Raw genomic sequence first — 26,069 nt, 5'->3', positions numbered from 1 at the left:
GTAGAATCATCTGCTGCCTCTGTAAAAGTAGGAGAGCATTTTCAACAACTATTGAGAGAGATCAGATCTATTAATTTTCAGAGGGGAAGGAACGTACCAATATGAGAGGATGTGGCAGGGCGTTTTCCAGTTTATTTAAAGATTTTAAAAAGCCTTGCTGCCACTTCATGTCAGCGGAGCTGCAATTTGCAGCCTAGCAGTGTTGCAATATGCTGCTACAGAATGGATCTATGGAAATAATGGGGGCAGCCCTTCCCATTGTGTCATTCTGTGTAGGACAGGGGTCAACAGACTTTTTCAGCAGGGGGCCGGTCCAATGTCCCTCAGACCTTGTGAAGGGCCAGACTATATTTTTTTTGGGGGAAGAACGAATTCCTATGCCCCACAAATAACCCAGAGATGTGTTTTAAATAAAAGCACACATTCTACTCATGTAAAAACACGCTGATTCCCGGACCATCCAAAGACGATTGGGCCATATCCGGCCCCCGGGCCTTAGTTTGCCTACCCATGGTGTGGGATGTTACAATGCTGCTGCTGCTGCTGTTACTTAAAACGGCACCAAGGCTTTTGATTGAAGGAAATCATTATTGCCTGTCTGTCAGAAGGATTTCCTAAACACAACTCCATGTTGCTCCCAAGTCCCTTGCATAGCGAAAGTAGTAGAAATTAATTGCTGCAAACTTGTATTAAAAGATCAGAGCTGATGAGATTAAGGTATTTAATTATTTAGACAGTGCATTGGAAAACAATAGCTTTTACCATCAGAAAGTTTTTCCTGATGTTTTAGTCGGAATCCTCTTATCACTTTGTTACACTAGAAGCTACAAAAGGCTTTCAAAATCTGTTCTTGAGTAATGCTGAATAGACGACGTTATCACATTAATTGCTCGAGTTCAAATGGAAGAAAGTATATGCACCCTTGATTTCATTACTGGTAGCCCATTCAATGGAGTCCTGGCTGCAGGTCCCTCTTAACTACTCTTTAGGACAGGAAACCCAGCAGACTAAATTATTCTGCGGGACACACAAGTAAAGTTACTGCCTTGTGCTGTATAAATAATGTCAGGAAATTATCTTTGTCATTTGAATGCTTGCATCACTCATCTTTGCTCATTTGGGAGCACTTGACATATTAGCACTTCTAGGTGTGCCCCACGGAGGAGGAGAAATATTGCAGAGGGGAAGTTGGAAGGGGGTTTCATATGCCTGGTGTGTAGGGCAGACTTTCCAATAACTAATTCTGCACTGTGACCTATATATTGGGTTTTGCCCCCTTTTAAGAATTGGTTTTGGTCTAGGTTACTTGTTTAGTCACTCAAGGCTTCACAGCTGCCAAAAATGCAAGTTTCTGCAGATTTTCTGACGTGGGACTTTAGCTCCTAAACTCATTTTCTAAAGTCAGAGCTGTAGGGCAGCACACTCCAGCATCTGACATTGGCATGGGGTCCAAGGGCCCCCTGGGAGACTCCATACCTCCCCAGAAGTCGACTTGGATCCATCAGCCCCCAAAGAAGCAGCTACATGAATCTTGCTTCCCCTTCATCAGCCCCAGCCCCAGTTCTTCCCTCCATATTTGTAAAAGTGCCGTTTAGAGTATAGGATGTTAATCATTGTTTTATTGATTTCTGGAGAGTCAATTTCCCCCTTTTTTTTTTTTTTTTTTTTTGGTTCTATGAGTTTAAGGAGGCTTTTTGCTCCTGTTTGTAGTGTGATGAGAGGGTCGTAATTTATTGTTCTAATTTACCAGTTTTGGAGGTTTGTTTTTTAAAGGATGCTCTCTCCTTTATCCAGGCTCCTCTGGTGACCACTTTCATTGTGTCCCAGAGGAGGGGGTTATTATGTCGCCCACATAATTGTCCTTAAAGTAGCTTTGGAGAGTTTTCAAGAGACTCTCTCTAGCCAGTTGGTTTGTGATTAGGACGGGGCTAAAGGACCGTGATGGGGTTGTTTGTGTTTCCTCTCCTATTTTGAGAGTAACTTCTACTGGGGTGTGGTCTATGATTTTAATGTTACCAATGTTTGTTGTTTCTACCACGGGGATCAGGCCTTGTGTGAGCTGAATTCTGTCCAGTCTGGACATTGTGCCATGGCATTCAAACTGGAATATGTGGCTGGTGTCTCCTAGGTTCTTTTCTCCCTGGTTGTCATAAAGGCCTCTGTTTCTTTGAATTTTCAGTAGTTTGGAAGAGTCTCTAATTGTTTGAGGTTTCCCACTGAGGAAGGTTGCCCATGGGGTTGTAGGATGGATGTCTTTTAGGGAGGTGCCTCTCATATTTAGGTTGAGGTCATCTCCTAGGATTGCTTCCCCTTTGGAGAAGGAGAGGAATTTGCTTAGTGTCTTTTGGATGAACTCTAGTTGTTTTGTGTTTGGGGCATTTATGGATCCATTTGTCAGTTTAGTTTCCCATCTAGTACCCCTTTAGCAAAAATGAATCTGTCTTTTAGCACTGTTGTGGCTTTAAAATTTAGGTCTCTACTGAGTACTAGGTCTACCCCGCAGACCTTACCTGAGCCAGGGGCCACCCATTGTTGACTGAAGCAGGGTTCACTCAGGAGTTTGCTTCCTGTATTTGTATTTCCTGTAGAAAGGCAATGTGTGATTTCATTGTGCTTACATACGAGGTAATGTGTTTTCTTTTGATAGGGTTTCCCAGTTCCCTCAAGTTTAGCACAGTTGCTTTTAAGCTAGCCATTTTGTATGTCTGTTATATGTGATGTTTTCCTGCCAACCCGTCTGGGTTGTCCTGCGTGTATCTCCCCTTACATTGTCTGTCAAACCTAGAGGGTTGTGCCAACATACAATGTGGGAGAAGGGGAGTTAGGGTTAGAGATGGGCTGAATAGTGGGGGGATATGTTATAGAGGGTAGCCTATATGTAGTTATATGAGTGTTTGCTTGGGGTAGCTTGGACCATTTGGATTCCAGCCTGTTGATCTGGGCACCCATATTAATAACAGTTAAAGCTACAGGCAGCTGAGAATAGGCATCATTCATTTTTATGTTTCTTTGTGGATTTTGGTCATTGTCAACTCTGCATTTCAAAGAGTTGCCAGTGAATTACATTAAAGTGACAAAAGGTTGGTGAGAGAGTTGTCTATAAAGCAGGTGCCCTATTCCAACCAGGCCTTGAAAAAGTTACAGAAACTATACATGCTTTTTAAAACCTTTTAAAGCATCGAGCTAAAAATTGAGATATGGGTAGGCTTTTGGCATGGTTTTTTGTGCCTATTATGGTCATTAACATTGTGGTTTTGAAACTAATGCTGACAACCTTTCTCAATAGAGGCTGGATCTCTTGATTAGAGATTAAAGCCTTAATCCCTGGTGTTTGTTCATTGCTATAAGACTTTGGCACTTAGTTGAAAACAAGAAAATGTTTCAGATGTGCCAGAAGTTGGGTGTGGTAAGGGGATGAGAGTGACTCTAGGGAGGAATATTGTACAGAGGTCCCACAGAGCAGCATACTTCTATAGAGCATTAGCAGAATGGGCAAGTAACAGAATGATTCAGAAAACCGAGATTTGTACCTGGGAATAAAGTTGAGAAAGCCACTGAAAAGCAAATCTGGTTCATATCTTTGTCAAATCTTGTTGATGATATTTAAGGGGATTTACCTGGGCTGAGGGGAACACCATAAGTCAGCTCTCTCTCTGTGTCTCTCTCTCTGTCTCTCTGTCTCTCTCTCTCTCTCTCTCTCTCTCTCTCCCTCTTTAAAAAAACTAACAAACCCCAAACCACACATAGTTTTCTTGTAGAAATAAGCATCCATACCAAAGGAAATCAGTGCCTATTCCGCCAGTCAGGGCAGTGATTGCTAGTCAACTGAAATGTAAGTTGTATTTCTGGCAAAAAAAGGGGAAATAAAAAAATCCTACTTAGTTGATCAGCCTATGCAATGCTGGGAAATGTAGCAGGGTGTTAACTGTGTTTCTTAACTCTGCCATACTGCTGGGTGGCAGAATGCTACCTTTGCAACTTTCCTTATTTCTATAAGTTAGCATGTAAGTTTCTGACTTTTAATATGAAAGCAGAATACATGCAGTGAGAAGCCTGGACTCACAGACTTCTATGATTTCAGCCCTGGTGTGGACAAATTAGGATGAAGCTGTAGGATTCATTTATACAATCAAATCTCGGTTCTCAAACGGCTCTGTTTTCAAACGTTTCAGCTCCTGAATGCCAAAAACCCAGAAGTAAATGCTCAGGTTTTCGAACATTTTTCGGAACCTGAACGTCTGACGCGGCTTCCGCTTGAGTGCAAGAAGCTCTTGCCCAATTGGAAGCCACTCCTCGGTTGTCAAATGTTTCGGAAGTTGAACGGTCTCCCAGAACGGATTATGTTCAACAACTGAGGTTTGACTATATCCTCATTTTACTGTGGTGTAGTATTTCTTGAACTACTCAGCCATTATTAGTCATTATGTTGAGAAAATCTTAGCTACACTAACATACCACAGACATGCCAATGCTATTGCTACCAGAGGTAATAGCAAACCCTGGGCTAGAGATGCTTGTCTCCTTTAATTTTCATTATTATTATTATTATTATTAGCTTTTCACCATGAGGTCCCAGGATTGGTCAGCACAGTGTAAAATACAACATTGAAAACAGTTTAAAACAAATTGCAATCGCAACTAGAGCGGGTTCTTGTTTCACCATAATTATTTATATTGAGGTTTGTAAATCCACTTGAAACCATTTCCTATTTTGATTAGCCAACAAGTCATGAACCATAGTTTATCAGTTCAGATATTTCACAAATCCAAAGTTAAATTTAGTTAATAGCTTGTCTAAATTGAGCCTTACGTCTTAGTCAAATGTAATGCTGCCCATTGTTTGACATTATGTGCATGAACCTAGAACTCTGCACTCCCTCCTTCCCCTGACACATGGCAAGTCCCTACCTCTGATGCATCTTGGGGTTTGTCCCAGCTTACAAACCAAGCTTGATCCTAGTCTACAGGCAAGTTTACTTGTATGTATAAAATTGCAAGCTATAGTTTGCTGCAAATAAGGATTGAAGAAGAAAGCAGAAGCATGTAAGTCTGAAGTTTCTAAGGGTTTGTTTTGGCAACATCTAACTATAGCCTGCCATAATGTCTAAATGTAAACTTCTAAAAAACTTTTTAATTTTTTTTAAGGTAAAATAGTTCCCAGTTTGGGGAATGGAGGGAGTTGGGTTTTTTTAACCATTTCAAATACCTTCTGAATTTGATGCAAATCTCTGACGTTTGTGTTTTTGGAATTGCTCAATCAGCCCTTGCTCCCAGGTCCTCTTTCTCAAACCTTCCCATAACTGTGGGTCAGTTGCATGGAGGACTGGCAACAGTAAATACCTTAGGCTCAGGACCTGGGCATACCAGCAGTTCCCTTTGTTGTCACTGAGCAGCGGAGGAAATGTAGCTTGCTGTGTGAAAACTCAAAATCTGGGGCATCTGCTGTCCCCTCCTTAACCAGGTTAAATTGGGGGGAAGAAGCAGTGGGATCCAAATTCTTGTCTAAGCCTTAATTCATGCTGTATCAGACCCAGGTTGGTTCTGAATGGAGCCCTGGGGACTTTGTGGCACTAAGTTGTGCTTGATACCACACATTTTCTTAACATGCTGTTAGGTCTAGCTCAGTTTATTGATGAGGACAATGATAATAGAAAGCTTTTTGCTAGAAACTGTTATGTTTTATTATCATCTCATAACTATATTCACCAAATTTGGCTTGTTGAGTAAACTGTTGCAAGAAGTGGCTTCTTTATGTAAGGTATCCCAAACTTAAGAGATATTCTCTAAGGCAGAAATTATAAAACTCTGTCCTAAATGTCCTAAACACATTTATTTAGAATGCAGTTGCATTGAACTTGATGGAACTCGTCTCATTCTTAAGCCTTCCAAATGGCAGAGGGATACTTGAAGTCAAGGCAAAATCCTTTAGGAAAGAAATTGGATATAAGTACTATATTGACCCAATCAAGGTGCATTCTAGACCACAAGTTATATTGCCCTCCCCATGTTCCTAATAGAAACCACTTTGTCCTTGTAAACCATTGGTATATAGCAGGCACATCCAACTCCCAAGAGACTGCGAACTACTCCCAGTAGAGCCAAAGTTGTTGACCTTTTTTTAGGGGGGGGACGAAGCCAAAGTTGTTGAGCTTCTTTTAGGGAGGAATAGCAAAGCATGTTAGCTTTATTTTTTGGGGGGACGGACGGACACCGCTCGCCTATAACAACGATGTTTTCTAGCTCGTTGGCAAAATACCCATTTGACACAACAAAGGAAAAGAGCAGTGGGGGGGCGGGAACTTTCACTCCATTGTTTATCACTACTGCCGATCTATAGGGATCCCGCGGTGCACCACAGTCATCCAGGAATCGATCTAGTGGTTGGACACCCCTGACATATAGCACCTGGTTCACAAATGTAAGTGAAATGTATGATGCAGACTGCAAAGCTGTACTGTGTTAAGTCATCATAATAGAATCTCATGACACCATAAACTAGATTCTAGGCTGTCAAATGCCTTGTTATAGAGGAGCTTGATAGGTTGTTATAATGCCTACAAGTTCCTTTATCTGGGATCTTTACATGGATTTCCCTTTTTATTCAAACATTTCTAAGGACTTGAAGCACTCAATACCAGCTGGACTTGGTCTGTCTGAAACCCAAATTACATCGCATGGCTTCGACAGTACCAAAGAGGGAATCATTGAAGCTGGACCATTTCAAGGTAAGTAATTACTGATGAACTAAGAATATTTACTACAAATACATTAATGATAGAAAAGGGATTCTATGTATTATTCATTGTTACTCATTTGTATGTTTTTTTTTAAAAAGCACTTTGGCCGGAGAATATGTCTATTCGCAATTCGTTCAGTGAATTTGTACATGAAAGAACTCTGCTGAGTTCTAAAGGCTAATTCATGATGGTGGTGGTGAGATAAATAAATGGTCAGTATACACAAAAGGGCTTGCCCTGTGGAGCAGCCCCCATAATGGAGCTGCCTCTGTTTCAAAGCAGCCCTAACATGAAATGCTGATGTACAAGTTTCAGTCTAGTTTCTCCAGTATTTTGTGTACATGTAATGTGTTGATCGAATAAGGATGGATTTTCATGGTGTATGTCCCGTTTTCAGGTCCCTCGTCATTACCCATGTCACCTGTTGTATCTCCTAGCAGCGCAGCTGCTAGCAGACTGGCTGAACAAGGGAGTGATTTAATTATGCCGAAAGGTATTCAGAGGTTTAAGCAGATAACACTCTTGCTAATACAATACTAACTCCCAAGTTAGCAGATAATTCGTTATGATTCCTTTACTTGCTATTGCTAAGCATAACAGCTGCTTTTTCATGGTTCTGTCACTTGGCAAAGTAACCAGTGCATTTTTCTTTCTGTATACTATCTTTCTTTACTATTAAACATGATCAAACAAATATTATCATCAGGAGAATGATTTGAGGAATGACCTTGCTACTGCAGTTTTCTCTTGTAGTGGTAGTGGTGTTCCATTAGTTCTCCATTATAACAGGAATATATAATTTCCAAGACTATACCATGGACTGCTTGGCTTTGATCAAGTTAGTCTAGTGTTGGTACTTCGTTCTGAAAGGGTAGAGTATTTCCCAGGTCTATTGTATAAGGCAGCCTCCCCCATCCAGGTGCCATCCAGATGTTTTGGACACCTCCCATAATTCTTGGACATTGGCCATGCTAGCTGGGGCTGATGGCAGTTTAGCCCAAAACCCATTTAGGACATCAGTTTGGGGAAGGCTTTTGTGTGTAGGGTATTCTGCAGACATTATTTGAGGTATGATGAAGTTGAAAGTATGTGTCAGTGATCAGCACTGAAATCTCTAAATGTACCTGAGGCCTTCATGTTTTAGCCTTTTAAAAATTAGATTCATGCATGGTTGGAAATGTGAACATATTTTAAAGGTTATAGAAAGCACTTGCTATCCAGTAATTGTATGAGCCACTTAGAATGAATTGATAATACTTTGGTTTACAGCAATTTAAAATCTGCTTGCTTGTGGCTCTGCTGGATCATTTGCAGAAATCAAATGAATTGATACCTTCCTAAAGTTGCTATTGGTTGTTAATGTTTAGGTCATAGCCCAAACATGTTCCTACTGGATTGTTAGCTTTCACATAGCAAACATCTCAGGTTGCAGCTTTTAGAATTGCAGGAGCTGGTGTTCTTCTTCTCAACATGCTCTATCCTGTATACTAAAATAACATCATCTGTGGGAGTCAACACCATCCTGACAGTTCATCTTTGTACTAGCAAGCTGCAATGCCACACATTTTTTTTTAGTTAGCTATGAGTATTGCTATGAAGGAACATATCATAAAACTGGTATAGGTGAGGCGTATGTTGCAATTTGGAATGTTTTCCAACAATTCTGTGCTTGTTTCTGGTGGGTGTTTGTAAAAAGAGCAGACTTTATGCACTCCCTATCTGCAGTTCAATGCCACTAAATATAGAGTGCTGATGGTAACATTTTAAAATTCACAGCCTTGCTTGCAATTCTTTTACTAACTTCTACTTATGGCTGGGTTCCACTGCTCTCTTGATTTTGAAGGTCATGGTAAAAAATCATTTCAAAATTATTGAGATGCCTAACTGAATCATTGCATGAATTTGGGATAATAATTCTGATTTGGAATATGGTGCGCTAAAAAAGCCCTCTGGTTGACAAAACTGTAATGTGGCTGCTTTCTCTCCTCTACCTTGCAGTGTATTTGTAGTCATCACTAGAGTCACTTTAGAATCACTGTGTGATTCTTCACACATGTCTTCTGAGCATCAAAACATCTGAAGGGGGTGATGCATCACATGCAAACACATGGTAGGCACATCCTAGGTTCACCACAGCTCACAGCTCAGAAAGACATCTGCTTTAAAAGATTTGAAGCCGCCTTGAGTAATGGGGTGCTATAGAAGTTAGATGGGGTTGGAAGGAAGAGTGCCTCTTCCCTTGACAACAGTGAGCAGCACTCAAGCATGCTGTACTGGTATTTAACTGTCAGAGCTATTTATCTATCTATCTATCTATCTATCTGTCTGTATATTAGTTACAGGGAAGTTAATTCTGTCTGCATATCTTTTTAAAAGTGAAATGGCATAGTTACTATGTCATGTAGATGTCCTCTTGTGACTTGATCTTGTTCCTCTCAACTCTGAAACAAGTCCCATAGAGTTCAGCAGACTGGCTTCCAGTTAAATGTGTGTAGGCTTGTAACCATAACTGCTATGCTGATATTTAAAAGAACCAGTCTTCATAAGCTTTATTGCAACATATGCCTTTAGTGAAAATACAAGATACTGCATATTTTCCACATGCTGAGAGAATTGTTAATTCATCAGTGTACTTGGACATCAGTTCATACTGTGAACAATGCAACAGCTGGCAAATGCAGTGGTTAATTGAGTCTGCTTTGTAGCATTTTCTAATATCCTGTTCATAAAAGTATTTTAAAGCTTCTTAATTAAGATCTCCAAATTACTGACTATTGTAACTTAAATCCAAATACCCAAGCAATCTTATTCTTTAAGGTTCACCATAATATTAACACAGAGATTAGTGTGCTATTCACTTCAGAATGAAGCGGGAAATGCTTTACTTTGTAGCTTTCTGTTTAAGTGGCACACTTCAGCATGCCTATTTACATCTGGTTTCTAAACAGGCAATCTAAGAATGCAGCAGAAAAGTGGACCAGTTGTGCTAGCAGAGGAGGCGAAGAACCCAGCCATGGAAAAGCTGGAGCTTGTAAGAAGATGGAGCCTAAATACTTACAAGGTTTGTATTTCATAGTTGCAGTTTAGATCCCACAGATGCAAGCTAAGCATTCTCTCTTGGCCTGTTGGCTAAGAGGAAGCACTGTTTCCAATACTACAAATGTAAAAGGATTTGGGGTTTTACCAGAATTAGAAGTCTTAGGAGACTGACGTGCATTTTGAAAATTTAATCTCCTTCTGCTACAGTGACCCCTTGGGATGAAGAGAGGCTTTTGGAACAGTGACATGTAATAAGGAACCTAATTTGTTTTTCTAAAATTTGCTTCTTCAAGATGATTTTGAGTACTGTGTGAACTTCTTAATAAAGTGGGCTATTAAGTAATTGCTTTGGGGTTATTTGAATTGGTCATCTCCTAATAGAACTGCTGAAATTGGTAAGAAATGCAACACATGTGTAAGATTTACACACGATAAGATCTCGAATTTCATTGTTATGTGTGCTGCTCATTATGTAGTCAGTAGATTTTAGATTGTAAAAGAAGGGGGCAGTGTGTGTTTTAATGGTGCTGTTTTGTGCTTAGGGTGTATAATTATGTCATTTTGCAGCATATTCCCAGTGAAATTACTATTCACAACTTTAATCTGAAATGTGCAGTTGTTTACTAGGACAAGACTCTGCCCCACCTATGAAGACTGCTTATACTGCCACAACTATATATGTACTTAAAATAGAAAACAAACTATATTTTTGCTTCTGAGTTACGTTTTTTCTTACTAGCATAATTATACTAAAGGCAGCAGAAAGTATTTTTCCAAACCTGGGAAGGATATTTTTTTTATTTACACCATTTGTGTACCACTTAATATACAAAAATGTATCTTAGCGGTGTACATTAAACTAAAACAGCAGCAACAAACGTTACAAAAATACCAGGGAAACCATTCATATAGCTTGCTAATAAATAAAGACTGCTATAAATTCCTTCTTCTGACACATTTCTTTCCTGAGCACCTCTCAGTTGGCTGGCTCTCACCCATGGCCCAAACAAACTCACTGATTACTCCAAAAATCTCACATCAAAGAAGGTCCGTAGGACCTGGCGACATCACCGTAGTTTCCGACTTTAGGCACCAAGGATACGCTAGGATGCCAAACTTTTTCAGCTTAGGAAAATATAGTATAAGTAACCATTAATGGATTTCTTCCACTAGTTCAAAGACACATTACATCTTTCCCATATGTACGTGCACCTCACATGGAGAAACTTAATGTGCCTGTTTATACCTATTCATAGATGAGCTCATTTATAAATGAGTGACGAAATGTGTCCATGGGCTGACTGTTACCTTGCCCTCAGCTTTTGCACCTCACTTCTGCATGTTGACATAGCATGTTAAGGCTGATCTGCATGCATTATTTCAACAAAGTTCAGGCTCGCATGCTTACATTCCTTCCCTCATTTTCTGATTCAGAGGAGTTACAGTATATAAATGCTACTTTCAACATGGGAGTGGCTAACTGGCTATATCCGTGATCCATAACTTCCACATTGTTTTTTCCATTTACATGTATACCTATTGAAAGTTAGAATTTCTTTCAATGCGGAATCAGGAAATTGTATTGTTGTGTGAACTGGTCCATATGGAACTTGGTAATTTTAAGCAGGGTAGTGAATTGGCTCCTTGCTCCCAGAGTTTATTATGTGCATCCCAAATCATTCTGCGCTTTCATGTTTGATCATTTTTGTTGATGGAAAATTTTAAGAATTATGATAGTTTCAAAACTTGCTGCTGCATTTTCTCTTGATCATGCTTTCTGTTTATCTGCTCACCATTCGGCTGCCTCATCAGTTGCTGAGGACAGTATTCCTCATTAAAGTTCCTGCAACTTTTTAAAAAATGCAGTGGTTTCTTTCTTCACATTTCATTGTGGCCCTGTACTTGGTTTACTATTCAGAATATTGGTGAGTTTCTTTGTGTGTTACAGCATATTTACTTAAGCCCACACAGAAGATTGACTAATACTAAAATCTGCTCTCTATTTTTCAGGATGAATTGAAATCTTTTTAATGAGCTTTTTCAGTCTCCAATGGCTACATAGCAGCAGTAACCCAAAATGACACTTTTACCCTTTAATCTGAAAAATACACTTGTTCTTTTTTCACATACAGAACCAGTATGAATTGTACTAGCTTTCTCTAATTGGCTTTTCACAGAGTTAAGTGAGTGGAATACATACTACAGGGATCACAGATCTACTTTTTAGAGTTCTAGATCAACATTTGAATCACTAGTGTGGTGCACTCAGTATTTTAATATAATTTTTGGAGTCCTAAACAGGCTACGAATTGTGAAGAAAGCTTCTTAGGTGTATTTTTTTTATTTGTTTAGCAAAATATTTATACTGCCTGATTGTAAGAAAATTGTAATTTTATACTTTGTTTTGCAAACTTTGCAGTGTACTCGCCAGATTATCTCTGAGAAGTTGGGTCGAGGCTCACGAACAGTAGATCTGGAATTGGAAGCTCAAATAGAAATACTGAGGGATAACAAAAAGAAGTACGAGAATGTCCTGAAATTGGCACAAACATTGTCCACACAGCTTTTCCAGATGGTGAATACCCAAAGACAGCTGGGAGATACATTTGCAGACTTGAGTTTGAAATCATTAGAACTCCATGTAAGCATTTAATTGCAATAGAAAAATAGTAAAGTTACAGGAAAGTTGGAAATGCCTCCATTTGTTTCATCTATTTTTTAGTACAATTGCCTGATAACAGATAGCATAATTTTTAAAAAGAGAACAGCATGAATTGTTGCCTTGCATGTTAATCACTAGCTTTCTAACTCAGTGGGGCGGGGGAGTCTTTTTGACTTATCAGGATTGGCTTCATGGGCCCTGCCCACCTGTCAGATCACCTGATGTTACAACTATTTCAGTGGAAACCATCTCCCTGCCTAGAGAAAAGAAAGGGGATGGACAACTGAAATCGCAGCTAAAATGGAGCAAAAGTATCCCTGACCAGAAAGGGAGTTCACATTGAAATCCCCAGCAGGGTTCAACTCCTCATGCCTCCTGATTTCTGCAGGGTTCAAATATGCAAGCTAGTTTCTGGGGAGGGGGGACCTTGCTCATGCACTTGAGCCCTGCAGGATTGAATTTGCCAGACAAGAGCCGATGTGCAGATATTTTGGTCCTGCATTCCCTAGGGGTTAGCTCTGTAAGCAGCTGATCCAACCATGTCTCCAACTGCTCCACACCTAACATCACATGACATCAGTTGTGAGGCATGCGGTCATGGTTTTGGGAAATGGCTTCACAAGCCAAGTGGGGAGGCCTGGCAGACCAAATCTGGCACATAGGCCGGAGGTTCCCTGTGCCCACTCTAGCTAATCTCTGCACATTCGTTTCAATATTTGCAATAAGCTAATTTAGGGCAGAACCTGTACCTATTTGTGCGTAATGTTAAGCCATGGTTTCTTATACGAACCGTGAGTTATTCCACAGATGATCAAACAACAGTAAGTCATTTCTCCAAAACTTGCTTTGTTTTCCAGCTGGTTTTGCCTTGTGCCTTTGTAGTTTGGTGAGCATTTGGGGTGCAGTAGCCCAACTAGCCAAGAATGCTTGAGTGTTTGTGCATAACAGTAAGCCATAGTTAAAACAAATCAAGTTCATAAGCTAAAAATAAGCCATGGCTTCAGATGATGATTTGCTGGAAGTAAATGAACCATAATTAAACTACTGGGTATGGTTTGCACGTATTAGCTAAGCCATGGATTAATGAAATTATCGTAGTGTTATGTACAAACAGGACACCACAATTTTTGCCCATAGAAAAGCCATTCATTCCACTTTTAAAATGATTATAGACTTGTAGCATATAGAATAAAGTTCTTACAAATGGAGAATTCAGTTTTGTGAGAGAAGCTAATCAGTAAACTAACACAGGCTATTTTAAGGCTTTGAAGTCTCTTGATTGCTATGAATAGTGTCAATAATTTGGCGTTTAATAAATAATGGAAAGTTAAGCATTCAAAAACACTTATATTTCCAATCTCTTAACAGGAGGAATTTGGATACAATGCAGATACTCAGAAACTTCTTGCTAAAAACGGTGAAACTCTGCTTGGGGCAATTAACTTTTTTATTGCTAGTGTGAACACTTTGGTGAACAAAACTATTGAGGACACATTAATAACCGTGAAACAATATGAAAGTGCCAGGTAATGGATTATACAATATTATCTGATGTCTTCCTGAAGTATGTAGTTTTAACACATAGGCTAGTTGTTCGTTGAATCTTGAGTTTAGATCTCATTAAGACATACTGTCCACAGAAACAAATTCAAATATACTGTCTGAGGCATTTTTACCCTGCTGTTTAGATGGAAAGCCCTCCCTGATCAGCTTACATGAGATCAATAGCAAACAAAGCAGTCCCTGCCCTTGGGCTTAAGACATGACATAAAAGGAAACAGGGATGTGGAGGGCAGGTGAAAACTACCCAACTGATGCACCAGTTCTTGGTCTGCATCCCAAAAACAAATTTATAAGCATGTCAGGAAACCATATTATGTAGCTACAGCTTTTTTCATAGCTTTTCTTACTGGTCCTTTTCCACTGCTGAAGAAGCAAGCTGCTGTTCATCTTCAAAATTAATCTATTTGAGGGTGTGAGTTGATGTGGGGAACATTTCAGAGAAAGATCTGGCCATGCCATAGTTTCTAGTACTTGCTTATAAATGACTTTATTTTTATCTTACTCATTTAATATATACCACTCAGTACTGAAGGCAGTCTCTATACAGTTTACAAAATAACAATTACAATTCAATACAATACAGTACAGTACAATGAATACTGAGAAATTACCATATAATTCACTGCCATAAAACATTTTTTAAATAAAAAATAAAAGCAGCAAAGCTACAGATTTTGAGACATCTTTATCTTTATAGAGTTCAGCCTCCCTTTTGCCAAGGCAGTCTGACTCACAAAATGAAACACTTACCCCATTAACACATACACATCACACTCACACATTCTGCCTGTATTTATACAAATCATACATCACCTACTACTCATTCAGTACTGCACACACATCCACCAGTACACACAATCACTCTCCCACTCAATCACAACCGCTATCACCCGCCACTCCTTCCACTCAACAAAAATGTACTGCAGAAGCACCAGGAGACAATGAAACCATTCACTGACAGAACCACATAAATGACACTACACATTGCCACGCATCCGTCACTCAGAGATTTGCTGTTCCTGATAGCAATCTGGCTCTCACCCGGATTGCTCTGTCTCACCCAAAGATGCGTTGAACTGCACACACCCCTCCCTGGTACTTCTTTCTGTCACCAAAGAGGGCCCTCAGACAATTAAAGGGGTGCAAGAGGCACTCCAAAAGGCAAAACTCGAAGGAGGGGCTCAACCTTGCTGGTTCTGTAGCTCTCTGGGTGGATGGCATTCATTAGCAACAGCTGGTTCCACACTTCCTCTGCAGTTCTGCTCCAACAAAAGGACTCCTGGGGCACCCAGTCGCAAAGTCTTTAAAAAGTCAGTATCTCCCTTGATGAGGGGAAGGGTGGAGATCAGTCAAGGGTGGAAATGCCATCCATTATTGCTAAAAAATATTCTAAAGCAAGGGTGGGAAACCTGTAGCCCACAGGCCAAAGTTGGCCTCCCAGACCTCTCTATTTGGCCTGCTGAGCCATTTCCCCTAAACCACACCCGCCATTGGAGCAGGTATCAACATGCCTACAAAGTAATAATTGGGAGCTTAAAGTGTGCTATCGATTTTTCCTCTGCTGGAGAAAGGTGCGCTCCCGCCACTCGTTGGGTGCACCTTGCTCATACAGCACCAAAGGTTTGCATTGAAACGCTGTTTAAATGAAGCTTGTTCTTTGCATTTTAGCAACAGTTTCAAGGCAGACTGCTTGGTGCTATAGGAGCAGCAAAGCCCCACATACTGTGGTTCCCAAGTGCCCAACAACCAACTGGCTGTAGAGTGCTTAGGAAGTGCTGTGCAATGGACTTTCATGGGTGGAACAGCCCACCTGCCAGTCATCTGCAATCATAATGAAGTCAGGTGATTGACAGATGGGTTGTACTATCAAAGCTGGCCGATGTGGTTTGGTCAGATAAAGATCTGGCTCATCAAGCCAAAAAAAGTTTGCCACCCGTGTTCTGTAGCTTACAGTATTGCGAAATACCCTGCATGCTCCCATGAGCATTATTGTTGAAACCTGCAATATGAACGCTATCTGATCTCCCCATCTCATTTATAACCAATTCCTACCAGGCACAGAAAGTGGAACTATTTGTAAGAGGCTCCAGATGACAAAATAAAAGATTTTAGCTTCCCCCATATTATCATACATTTGTAATCTTTTGAAAACATCTGTTACATGTATTGGTGAGACCCAGGGTAGTGTGAGAAGCAAAAGATTGCTGTTAAGTAAGCAGACAGACTTATTGGTTATCACTCTGTCATTACTTCGGTCCATATCATATTCCCAAATGGGAGCCTTTGTTCCCTTTTTCTGATTGCAAGAACTGATACCTGGGTTACTTGCATGGACGGGATGATATGTAAGCCTTTAAAATTGGGGGGCGCCAGACTTATATGTGTTTCTATTGCTCCATGCAAATATGCACAGGTCATTTTAATTCTTTCTTCTTCTCAGGATTGAATATGATGCTTATCGCACAGATCTAGAGGAGCTGAATCTTGGCCCACGAGATGCAAACACATTGCCAAAAATTGAGCAGTCGCAACAACTATTCCAAATACATAAGGAGAAATATGACAAAATGCGCAATGATGTATCAGTTAAATTGAAGTTTTTGGAGGAAAACAAGGTAAGGAACTGCATTACTTCCTAATTTGCTATATACTTGAAATTCAACTTTGCATTATCAACTATATATTAGATCACACAGTCTATTGAATTTGATTATATCTGTCTCTTTTCTAAAGTATTTAAACTTCTGACAGGTAAGTACTAGAATAGATTTGAGTAAGAGCATTAAATCAGATTCTTTTTCTATTCTTAACTCCTTTTTGTTTTTCTTGTTTGTGCGTAGCAGGACACCTTAAAATTATTTCAGTGCCATATTGACAACAAGGGGTTGGTAATGTACCTGACTATTCATGAGGACCCTTGGAGCCCTTGAAGACAGATAAAATCAGGGCTCAACTGATTATAAAAGTTCACCACTGTAAAGGGAGGAGTGGAACACTAACCCTGCTGGTAATTTTGGCTGCTGAGCTACAGTGACATGGACATAAGTTTCAACCCCTGCCACTGATCGATAGTCTAGCAGAAGTATGTAATGAGCAGCCACAACAGTTAACAGTCCTGCTTTACTGCAAGGGAAAGTGTGACACATACACACCTTCTAGAGGTGATATTAGCCCCCTCAGTTCTGAAATAGTTGTCATATTTGGTGAAATTAAAATGCTTTATTGTCTGGCAAGCATAAGTTTTGCCAGCACTCTTCCCTTCCTAGAACTGCTTTTGTTTTGAGTTCCAAATTAGATTGCAAATTCATTTTTTATCTGAAGCTTGAGATGTCATCTAACGTATGCTTACTTGCTTCAGTTTTTGGAGAAAAGCTCAGAACATGAACTGAATGTTTCTCTTTCTGACATTAGGGTATACTTGGAAACCAAACTCTGTAATTTTGGGTGGTTGGTTAGTGTTTGCTGGCCAATATCATTGAGTTCCAGTTTCAGTACTACCATTAGTAGACCTCTGTTTCCTGACCAAATATGTCATTTTGGCTAAATATGTGGAATGTAACAGCTATAGCTATTCTTGTTAACATATAAGTAGTGTCGATTGCTATCAGAATTGGAGTACAATGAACTTCTATACAAAAAGGGGCCAAGACTTTTTTTTTTATTCTGTATATGACAAGTAGCTGCGTTGGGCAAAGGCAAACCTCCCAAAAGATTTGTTTCATGTGTAATAGCCCACTGATTAAAAGTGCTAGTTTGAAGCAGTAGGACAACTCTATAATGAGCCACTATCTGACTGGTTAATAGTTCTATTTGCACCATGTTAAGCAGCAATCTGGTACCTACCACATTGAAGGTACATATATGTACTTCTAAGACAGTTCCATATTTATACCTGTTGTGTTGGCTGCTTACAGGGAAATGAGTGGCAGAAGCTGTGTGCAAGCTGTGACTGATGTGCGTGGGTTGAAAGGAGGGGAAGGTGGAGACTTCATCCTATGAACTGAATGTAGTTCTGTAATATTTGTCAGATAGTTTACTTAAAATGCTGCAGGTTTCTCCTTTGCATCATTTTCAGAAATTTGCTAAGGCTAGTAATTTGAGGGTCAATAATTCTTATGTTGATTGTCTTTGAATTATGTCACAGTGACTTCATTAGCTATAGACACCCTAAGGGGAAGGAGGTTTGGCAGCCATTCAAATGTTAAGATAAATTGATATCTTTGCTCTCTTCACAAAAAATAAAAAGCTGTACTGACAATGTGCAGTGATAAGTGTCTGTAAGATGTCAAAAACTCTTTTGACAGTTAGCAGCACTACCTGTTATTCTAGCCTAGTCTATGTTTGCACAGATTGCACCTTATTAAATGTAACCAATAATATCCACTCTTGTATAGATCTCTGCACATTTTGAGTAGCAGAATATTCTGAAATGTCATCCACATCTGGTGTAAATAGTTTTGCAATGAAGCAATCTGTGGTAGTGGTGGAAGGTCCTGCTGGGATCAGCATGCTTCTGTTTGCACACTAGTGCTTCCATAAGTGCCTCATATAGTATTTATTCACTGTGGGGAACAGCAAATTCTGGTAAGCTCCCCTTGGTTTTGAGCCACATGCAGGCAAAAGTCAGAGGAATTTATGGCACCCAAATTAGGGGGGGGTCATTTTCTCATGGAAATCACTCTTTTTGATTTTGTCTATTTGTAACCATGAAGCACTACTTATGTCTGTGGATTAGTTTTGGACATAGCAGTCCCCTCTTCCTTCTCTTCCATACACACAAGAAAAAGATCTAAAATTTCTTCTGCTTTAGAGCATGCATGGAGAATCTCCAGCCTGTGGGCATAGTTTGACCTGGCATGGATCCCAGTATGGCTGTTTTCCCCAAGCTACGCCCTCCTGCACCACACCTGACATCATGTGGGGTTGGTAGAAATGTAGCAGCCAAGGAACAATTGGGAGCCTTAAAGTCCTTCTGGTCGTTCCTTGGCAAGGAATGCTCACTGTTGGTGCCAATCATTTGATCAGCAGTAACAGCATACAGAAAGCTAGATTTCAGGGGACAGGATTTTAGCCTTCTCCCAGCTTTCCTCAGGGACATACCTGCTATTTGAGATTCAAAGCTAATGATTCAAAGTTGTGGCTAAGAAGAAGCCTTTAAATATTTGATACTGAAAGATAGAGGAATATAGGAATATAAATAATTGCCTGAAAATAATTTTGCAGGCCTCTGGATTGTAGTGAAATCCACTTCTTCATGGGAAGATTTGAGGGAACATAATTGTTTTGCAATATCCTGTTTTTGCACTGCGTTGATCTTAGAAGGGTGTGTGGGAGCCATGGGACCTATAATTTTCTCCCTTAAGTTGCTGAGTTCTATACCATACACTCCTTTAAAGCACCTGCGTCTCCAAGAAATAAATGTAAAGTATTAAAACTTCAGGACAATGGAACTTCCAGAAGATCTGTCATCTTAAATAACTATATGTGGCATGGCACAGAGATCTTTTAGTTTGAGGTTACTTCAATAATTCAAAAATGCATTTAAAAGCCTTTGCTGTCTTCTAATGATGGCATTAGTAAAAGATAAAGCTACAGTTATAGCAACATTCATAAAAATGTGCTCTGTCCCATACATTCGCAACAGTTCTGAACATTTTGAACACAAGCTAGTTTTATAGATGTGCATTTAGCGTTCAAATAGTAAATGAAAAAAGCATACATTGTTCCTTGTTGCCACTTCCCTTTTTATAGAAAGTATTCAGATATGATGGGTTGTATCCTATGCTTGCACTACAGAACTTTCAGTTTTACTCCTTCCCTGCACCCAAAAAAAACAGTTCTGGGGGACCTCCAATGTTTGGAATACGATTTTGGGGGCTTTTATGCTTTCTTTTACGTCAGTGTTGCTCTATTGGTATGTATGAGTATTGCTGACTATTATGGGCTGCCATTAAAAGTATTGTGAATTATAAGCGAATACATAAATCTAATTCAAAACACTTGATTTTAAAATTCTGTTTAGTCAGTAAAATACAGCAATGTCTAGGTGTGCTGTCTGAGTATTGTAATCAGATGTTCATATTATTTTAAGTGTGTCCATCCCACATAGTTCACCCACGAAGTCTGGTTTCCCAGCCTTTAGTTGTAAACACCCAAAAGACTGAATAGTAGAAGAAGTGAACAATGAACAAATAGTTGCCATACAGCACTGATGCCTTTTTTTACATTGGCTTTTATTTTGATGTGTTGCAAGATTGCCACTCTATATTTTTGCTTATTAAAGGGAAGGAATATCAATTGAGATCGTATTTGTTTGCCTTGTAGCAAAAGTTGCTGCGGGGAGCCCAAATGGTAACTGCTACAGTTAACTGATGTAGCATATTTCCAGACGTTCTGGAGCAGGCATAGGCAAACTTGTCCCTGCAGATGTTTGGGACTACAACTCCCATCATCCCTGATGTTAGCTAGGGATGATGGGAGTTGTAGTCCCAAAACATCTGGAGGGACGAGTTTGCCTATGCCTGTTCTGGAGGGATAGTCATGTTTATCTGTTGTAGCAAAACTAAAAAAAGACTTGTAACACTTCAAAAACTAACAAATTTATTATGGCATAAGTTGTGGATCAGATTCATGGAAGTTTTTGTCCTAAGCTAGAAGATGTGTGTGGGGAGAGAGGGGGGGAGGGAGAGAGGGAGGGAGTTCTGGAGGAAACAAAAGTCAATTTTGCAGAGGTGAAATAATAACAGAAAAGGATGATAGTACTGCTAAATTTTAAGAATATCCACGGATCAAAATTGAGTATGTATGTGAAAAGATGAAGCAGACGCCTCTCTTATAGGAGTCCACAACTTTTATTTTACTAGTCTCCTTCAGGGGTTTCCATCCATTCAGTCATCTGCAGCATTTGTTCTGCTCTTCTGGACATATCTGATAGAAATTCATTCTTACTGTTTTCACCTGAATGGTGTCCATTGTCCCTCCTGGACACTTAGATTGGAATATTGGCTGAAGTGTTTTTCAGCAATGTCCTGTGAAGAAAGTGGCAGTCCATTCCCCTTTTTTGTTATTTATAATTAAAAACCACTCATCTATATGTAGCATCATTTGAATTATGTGCTTTGTGCTGTTGTCATTTTGAAGAATGTCTGCAGATGTAGAATGTTTGGCCTACCTCCTGATGACGGCAGCTTGTTGGAAGATACTTGACATAATCCAGGGTGTGCTGAGGCTTAAGAATTTAGGATTTTTTTAAACTCTGAAGCTCCAAAATGTTTGGGTACTCTCTCGGCCTCCATATACTGCACTCTTGTTTTCCCTCTCATATCAGCAGCTACTGATTCCACATCTGCACAGCTTTTTAACTGTGAAGAATGTTGGAAAACTATTTGTTTGTTCTTAAAACTGGAACACCTTGGGGTTAACCTCTGATCTTCTTCAATATTCAGTTACATGCCATTTCATCTTTAACTTTATCCTTGTCCACAGGTGAAAGTATTGCACAATCAGCTTGTTCTGTTCCACAATGCCATTGCAGCATACTTTGCGGGGAATCAAAAACAGCTTGAACAGACTCTTAAGCTATTCCATATCAAATTGAAAACGCCTGGAGTAGATGCTCCATCCTGGCTTGAAGATCAGCAATAGGACCACAGCATGAAGATCCCTTGATCAACCAAGAATATTGTACACCTAATGAGAATCAATGAATTTGTATAAGGAGGACTGTTTGTAATGATACTTGCACAAGCAGCTTTAATTTCCCCCTTGATAATAATTACTATAATAGTTTGGGAGGGTGGATGGATGTAACCAAATGTAACTTGCCATTTCAGAAACAGATCTTTTTTGTATTTGAGGGTGGATGGTTTTCTGTAGTAGGGAAATATAGATTTGCACTGACAAAGATGTTCGTGATCTCCGGTAATTGTGGTGGCTAGATGAGAATTTTTTCAAAGGGAGATGCTCATGGTTTGTATCAACATCAGATATTTTATATAAATGTATTAAGCTTCTCTAAAGATTCTTTTTTCATGTAAATGTGTTAAAAGAATAAATGTTTTACAGAGTAATAATATAAGGAAGGCCTTCAAGCAACATCCACAAAATATCAGTGGCTGGCTGATACCTGGAATTGCAGCAAATAGCTTTTTAAAAAAATGTTGGATCATTCAATTTTGTGGTTCAGAAACACTAAATATAGAATTGCCCTCTTGGTCTGAAGCTTTGAAAACACATTTTAGCATTGTAAAGAGGAACTGTTGGAGAAGCAGACCATAGCCCTACTTCTTTAATATTTAAATGTCTATTAAAAAAAATACCTTTACTTGCCTTAAATTCAGAAGTGCCTTTTGCAACACACTTTGTACCCAGTGTACATAATCTGTAAGAAACCCTCTTTGGATTAATGACTTTTTAAAGAGACAGTCTGAGGCCAGTCTGGGTTGTGTGTACTTCTGTTGAACGGCAGACCATGTCACATGACTAATACGACTGATTGTTTCTTTTCTCAATAGTGTAACCTTTATTAAACATACATTTCTGTTCTCTTACAGCCTTTTAAAATTCACTGTTATGGAGCATCCTCAATTGCACATTATTCACTGCTTTTTGTGTTTATATAAATGAAGTACTTAAAATAACTTAACAGTTTATATGGATTGTACAATTATGTATTATATGTTGAAATGATTCAGTTGCTTCTTAAAATGGTTTAGTTTAAGTCTTAATGTAATGTGTGTATCAAGTACATTTTAAATCATTCCTTATTACATTCTTGTCTGTTCAATGACTTTTTGCAATTGGATTTTTTCTCTTGCAATAACTTTACCAAGTTACCATTCCTCAGAATGTGCCTCCATTGTTAACTTTGTTTTCATACTAAAGGTGTTTGCTGCAGTCTGTTTCCTTTATTTCATGGGACTTGTGGATTAACATTTGCACAAACCTTCTTTTTCTTCCAGCTAAGCCTTGGGGATACTTTTATTAGCCATAGCCCTACAAACAAGATATGATTAGCTGCCTTTCTGACTGGGACTTTTTTCCTCCAATGGCTTTTTTCCTCCACTGCTAGGAAGGGAAGCAAATGTTCTTGAGGAAGCAGGGCTGCAGCAGAAATGTACTCTTCTTCACCCCCTTGGTTCACTTTCCTTCAAACAGCATGTTCCGTTGCTTTGTCTTGTGTGGACTGAGAGCTGGAACATTGGATATGGGACAAAAAACTATCGGGGTAGACAAGGTGAGCCTGTGGTACCCAAAAAACACAAACCCTCTGAATAGAAGTGGTATTCATGTGTTTCCATGTATTATGATGTTTTTAAATGTTTACAGCTAAGTTAACAGTCATCCTGGCTTTTGTACTAGTTGGCTGGAAATTTGCTTGACATATAAACAAAAACTTTCTAAACTGTCTCTTCCCTGCTTACATCCTCATGGCCACAGCTCTGGTAATGTGAAATGGCTAACTCTCAAGATGACAATATAGCAAGCATAGCAAAACTTGTGTGTCAGCTGGGTAGATTTAGTTGTCTCCCCCTAATTCTTCAGTCTTTCCTAAGACAGTTCTTTCTTTTTTAAGTACCTAGCCCCATTTATCATTTTATACTTTCCTCCAGCCCTAGGCTGTGCTGTTGGAATCCTTCATAAGTTTCAACTTCGCGTGTGACATCTCCATGCAGTAAAATGGCTAAACGGAGGCTGGGTCCTGCCTTGAGCTTTCAAACTTCCTCCTTTAAAACTTATCTGGCATTTTCACAAAGCAACTATTGGCCAAGTTTACATCTTTTGTGCCTCAGTTTGATAATAACTGACTTCACAGAAACCCTGAGTTTGTTCCTAGAGTTCTGTTTTTACTTGTCACTGTCGTTTTCCTTCTCTATTTGCATTTCTCACTTCTTATGGCACTGTGTGACATGGTGAATTTCTGTATATCAGTTTGAGAAATTGTCTGGAGGTACAGGTCATGAAATATTTATCAAAGAATTTCAAATTCTGCACTGAAGAATTTGAAATCATCACACAAGGAAAATCATAAAATCTTTTGCAAAATAATCTACATACACAAATAGGTGTAAATTGAATGGGGTACTTTGTATTATGCAATCTACATATTTTTTTCCGGTGCTGCAGGTTGTCATACTGCCATACTGGTGTCAGAAGCATAGATCAGTAGTAACTGAAATAGAAATCAGGATCACTTTTGTCTCAGGGAGTTGGACTAGATGACCCTTGGAGTTCCCTCTTACTTTTTAGTTCTATGACTCTGTGAACAGTAAGGCACAATGCAATCACACTATAAATGCACTAGATTCCACCACTTTTCTAGTGCAAGCTTAAGTGCTTCTATGAAGGGTGCACTAGTAAACATTGCAGTGTCTAAGCTCTTAGTTGTAAGGATAGTTCTTTATGACTAGATCAAAGACACTGGGACTAGATCAAATCCAGCTTGATGTGGATGTAATAAAATTGAACGTTTCAAAGGATGCTTAGTGCTTTGATTTTTTGATTTTTTTTAAATCAAGGTTTGTAAGATAATATAGGGACTTGCATATCTTAGAAAGCTGGGATCAGGGAAGTGGGTGTTTTTGGAGGGGAGGAATTTTTTGAACTTTGTTAGGAGCATTGGCTTCTCTCCACTGAAAGGAAATAAACACAGATAAATGAATCCAAACCTGGAGTGGATTTAGATGTGGCAGTGGCCTACTGTGGAGGTCCCTGCTCTACCCACTGAAAGCATGGATAGGAGAAGCTACTACCAGTGGTAGTCAATGTACCGTATTTCACTGCATAATAGTCGCACCACCACCCCTTTTTCAGACCCTAAAAGCCGTCCCCAGAGCATTCCCCACATAATAGTCGCAAGAGTGAAAATGCCTTGCTGGTGGGACATTAGTTTTGCCTGACAGCATTTGCCCGCTTTTGTAAATGAAATTGCTCTTAGCACAGCTGTTTCCCAGCCTCTTCCTGTTCCTACCTGTGGAACTTGCCTGTTGGCTGAGCCGGCCCTCAACCCATGGAGGATGAAGGATGAGGCAGCCTTGTGCGAGGAGTGAAGGCAGCTGCTGAGGAGGCCTCACCCGAGAGGAGTATGGAGATACAGGAGAAATGTGGTGGCAAGGTCCTGGCCAGAGGCATGCGGCTTGGGCCCGTGGATATGCCCAGCAATTGTAAACTGCCTGCTCTAGAGGGGTGTGTGCCTAAGACAGGGCCCTTGCAGTGGGCCTACTTCTCCGTGGGGAGCTTGCAGGGCGGGGTTAAGAGACCCAGGCTAAGCTATGCATTTACTGTATCTCACCACATAATGGTTGCCAACGCATAAGCCGCACCCCTCTTTTTTGAAAAGAAAAATCGGCATTAAAAATGTGACACTTACGTGGTGAAATACGGTAACCCTGGAATGAAGAAATATGGAACTGATCTAGCCAAGGAGCCACTGGACCCTAAGGTGCTCGTATCGATTGACAAATCTTGTGAGGAGTCTGAGCCACACCTGTTTGCTGCGCCAGCCTGGAGCTGGTGCAGCAAATGTATTCTTTTCGCGCCCCACCTTCTACTCTGGCTGCCACAAATGGTGGAACACCAGATGCCGCAGTGACTCCCATCACTCACTACTTCCCTCCAGGAGTTCAGATTGTGCTCTTTATCTCATTGTTAAGGAAATTAAGAGGAGATAGTGAAGGATTTCACAACCACTCATTATACACTAGGAGTGTCCCATGTACCAAATAAGATGCAGGAGTTATAAATACAAAATTCCTCACATGAATCTTGAAATAGGTTACTGACATGCTCTCTGTTGTTGCATAGATAGGCACATTTTGAGGTTCAGACGGCACATATTATCCAAAACTACTAAGTAATTCATGACTGAGCTGGATTGGTATTACAGTTAAACCTGTGAACAATAAACTGTCCTTGGTAGAGTGGCATACTGTTACCATTTTTGTTGCAGCTGCTGATGTTGGTGGGAGTTTGCCGTCTGCATAAATGATAAAGGGAGGCCTTTGCGTATATGTCATCCTCACAGCTTGGCCCTCTAAAGACAATGTCGTAAGTGTGCAGAAGGACAGAAC

At 39.8% G+C, this 26,069-nt stretch overlaps 1 protein-coding gene across 5 annotated transcripts in view; it reads left to right on the top strand.

The window, feature by feature from the left end:
* The window catches only part of ARFIP1 (ADP ribosylation factor interacting protein 1), a 36,182-nt gene extending 13,286 nt beyond the window's left edge, over positions 1-22,896 (top strand). For 2 of the 5 annotated variants that reach the window (XM_053403090.1, XM_053403092.1), the window contains 7 exons: positions 6,617-6,725; positions 7,135-7,230; positions 9,686-9,798; positions 12,196-12,417; positions 13,807-13,964; positions 16,442-16,616; positions 21,487-22,896. In XM_053403090.1, coding sequence (XP_053259065.1) covers positions 6,617-6,725; positions 7,135-7,230; positions 9,686-9,798; positions 12,196-12,417; positions 13,807-13,964; positions 16,442-16,616; positions 21,487-21,645 — 1,032 coding nt within the window. In that variant the 3' untranslated portion in view covers positions 21,646-22,896. The remainder of the gene's footprint in view (positions 1-6,616; positions 6,726-7,134; positions 7,231-9,685; positions 9,799-12,195; positions 12,418-13,806; positions 13,965-16,441; positions 16,617-21,486) is intronic. The other 3 variants (XM_053403091.1, XM_053403093.1, XM_053403094.1) reach the window with 3 other exon arrangements.
* Positions 22,897-26,069: the final 3,173 nt, after the last annotated feature.

Source organism: Podarcis raffonei, chromosome 9 (genome assembly GCF_027172205.1).
Source record: "Podarcis raffonei isolate rPodRaf1 chromosome 9, rPodRaf1.pri, whole genome shotgun sequence".
NCBI classification, from domain to species: Eukaryota; Metazoa; Chordata; class Lepidosauria; order Squamata; family Lacertidae; genus Podarcis; species Podarcis raffonei.
The sequence above is the reverse complement of the archived record's forward strand: the minus strand, read 5'-3'. Positions and strand labels throughout refer to the sequence as shown.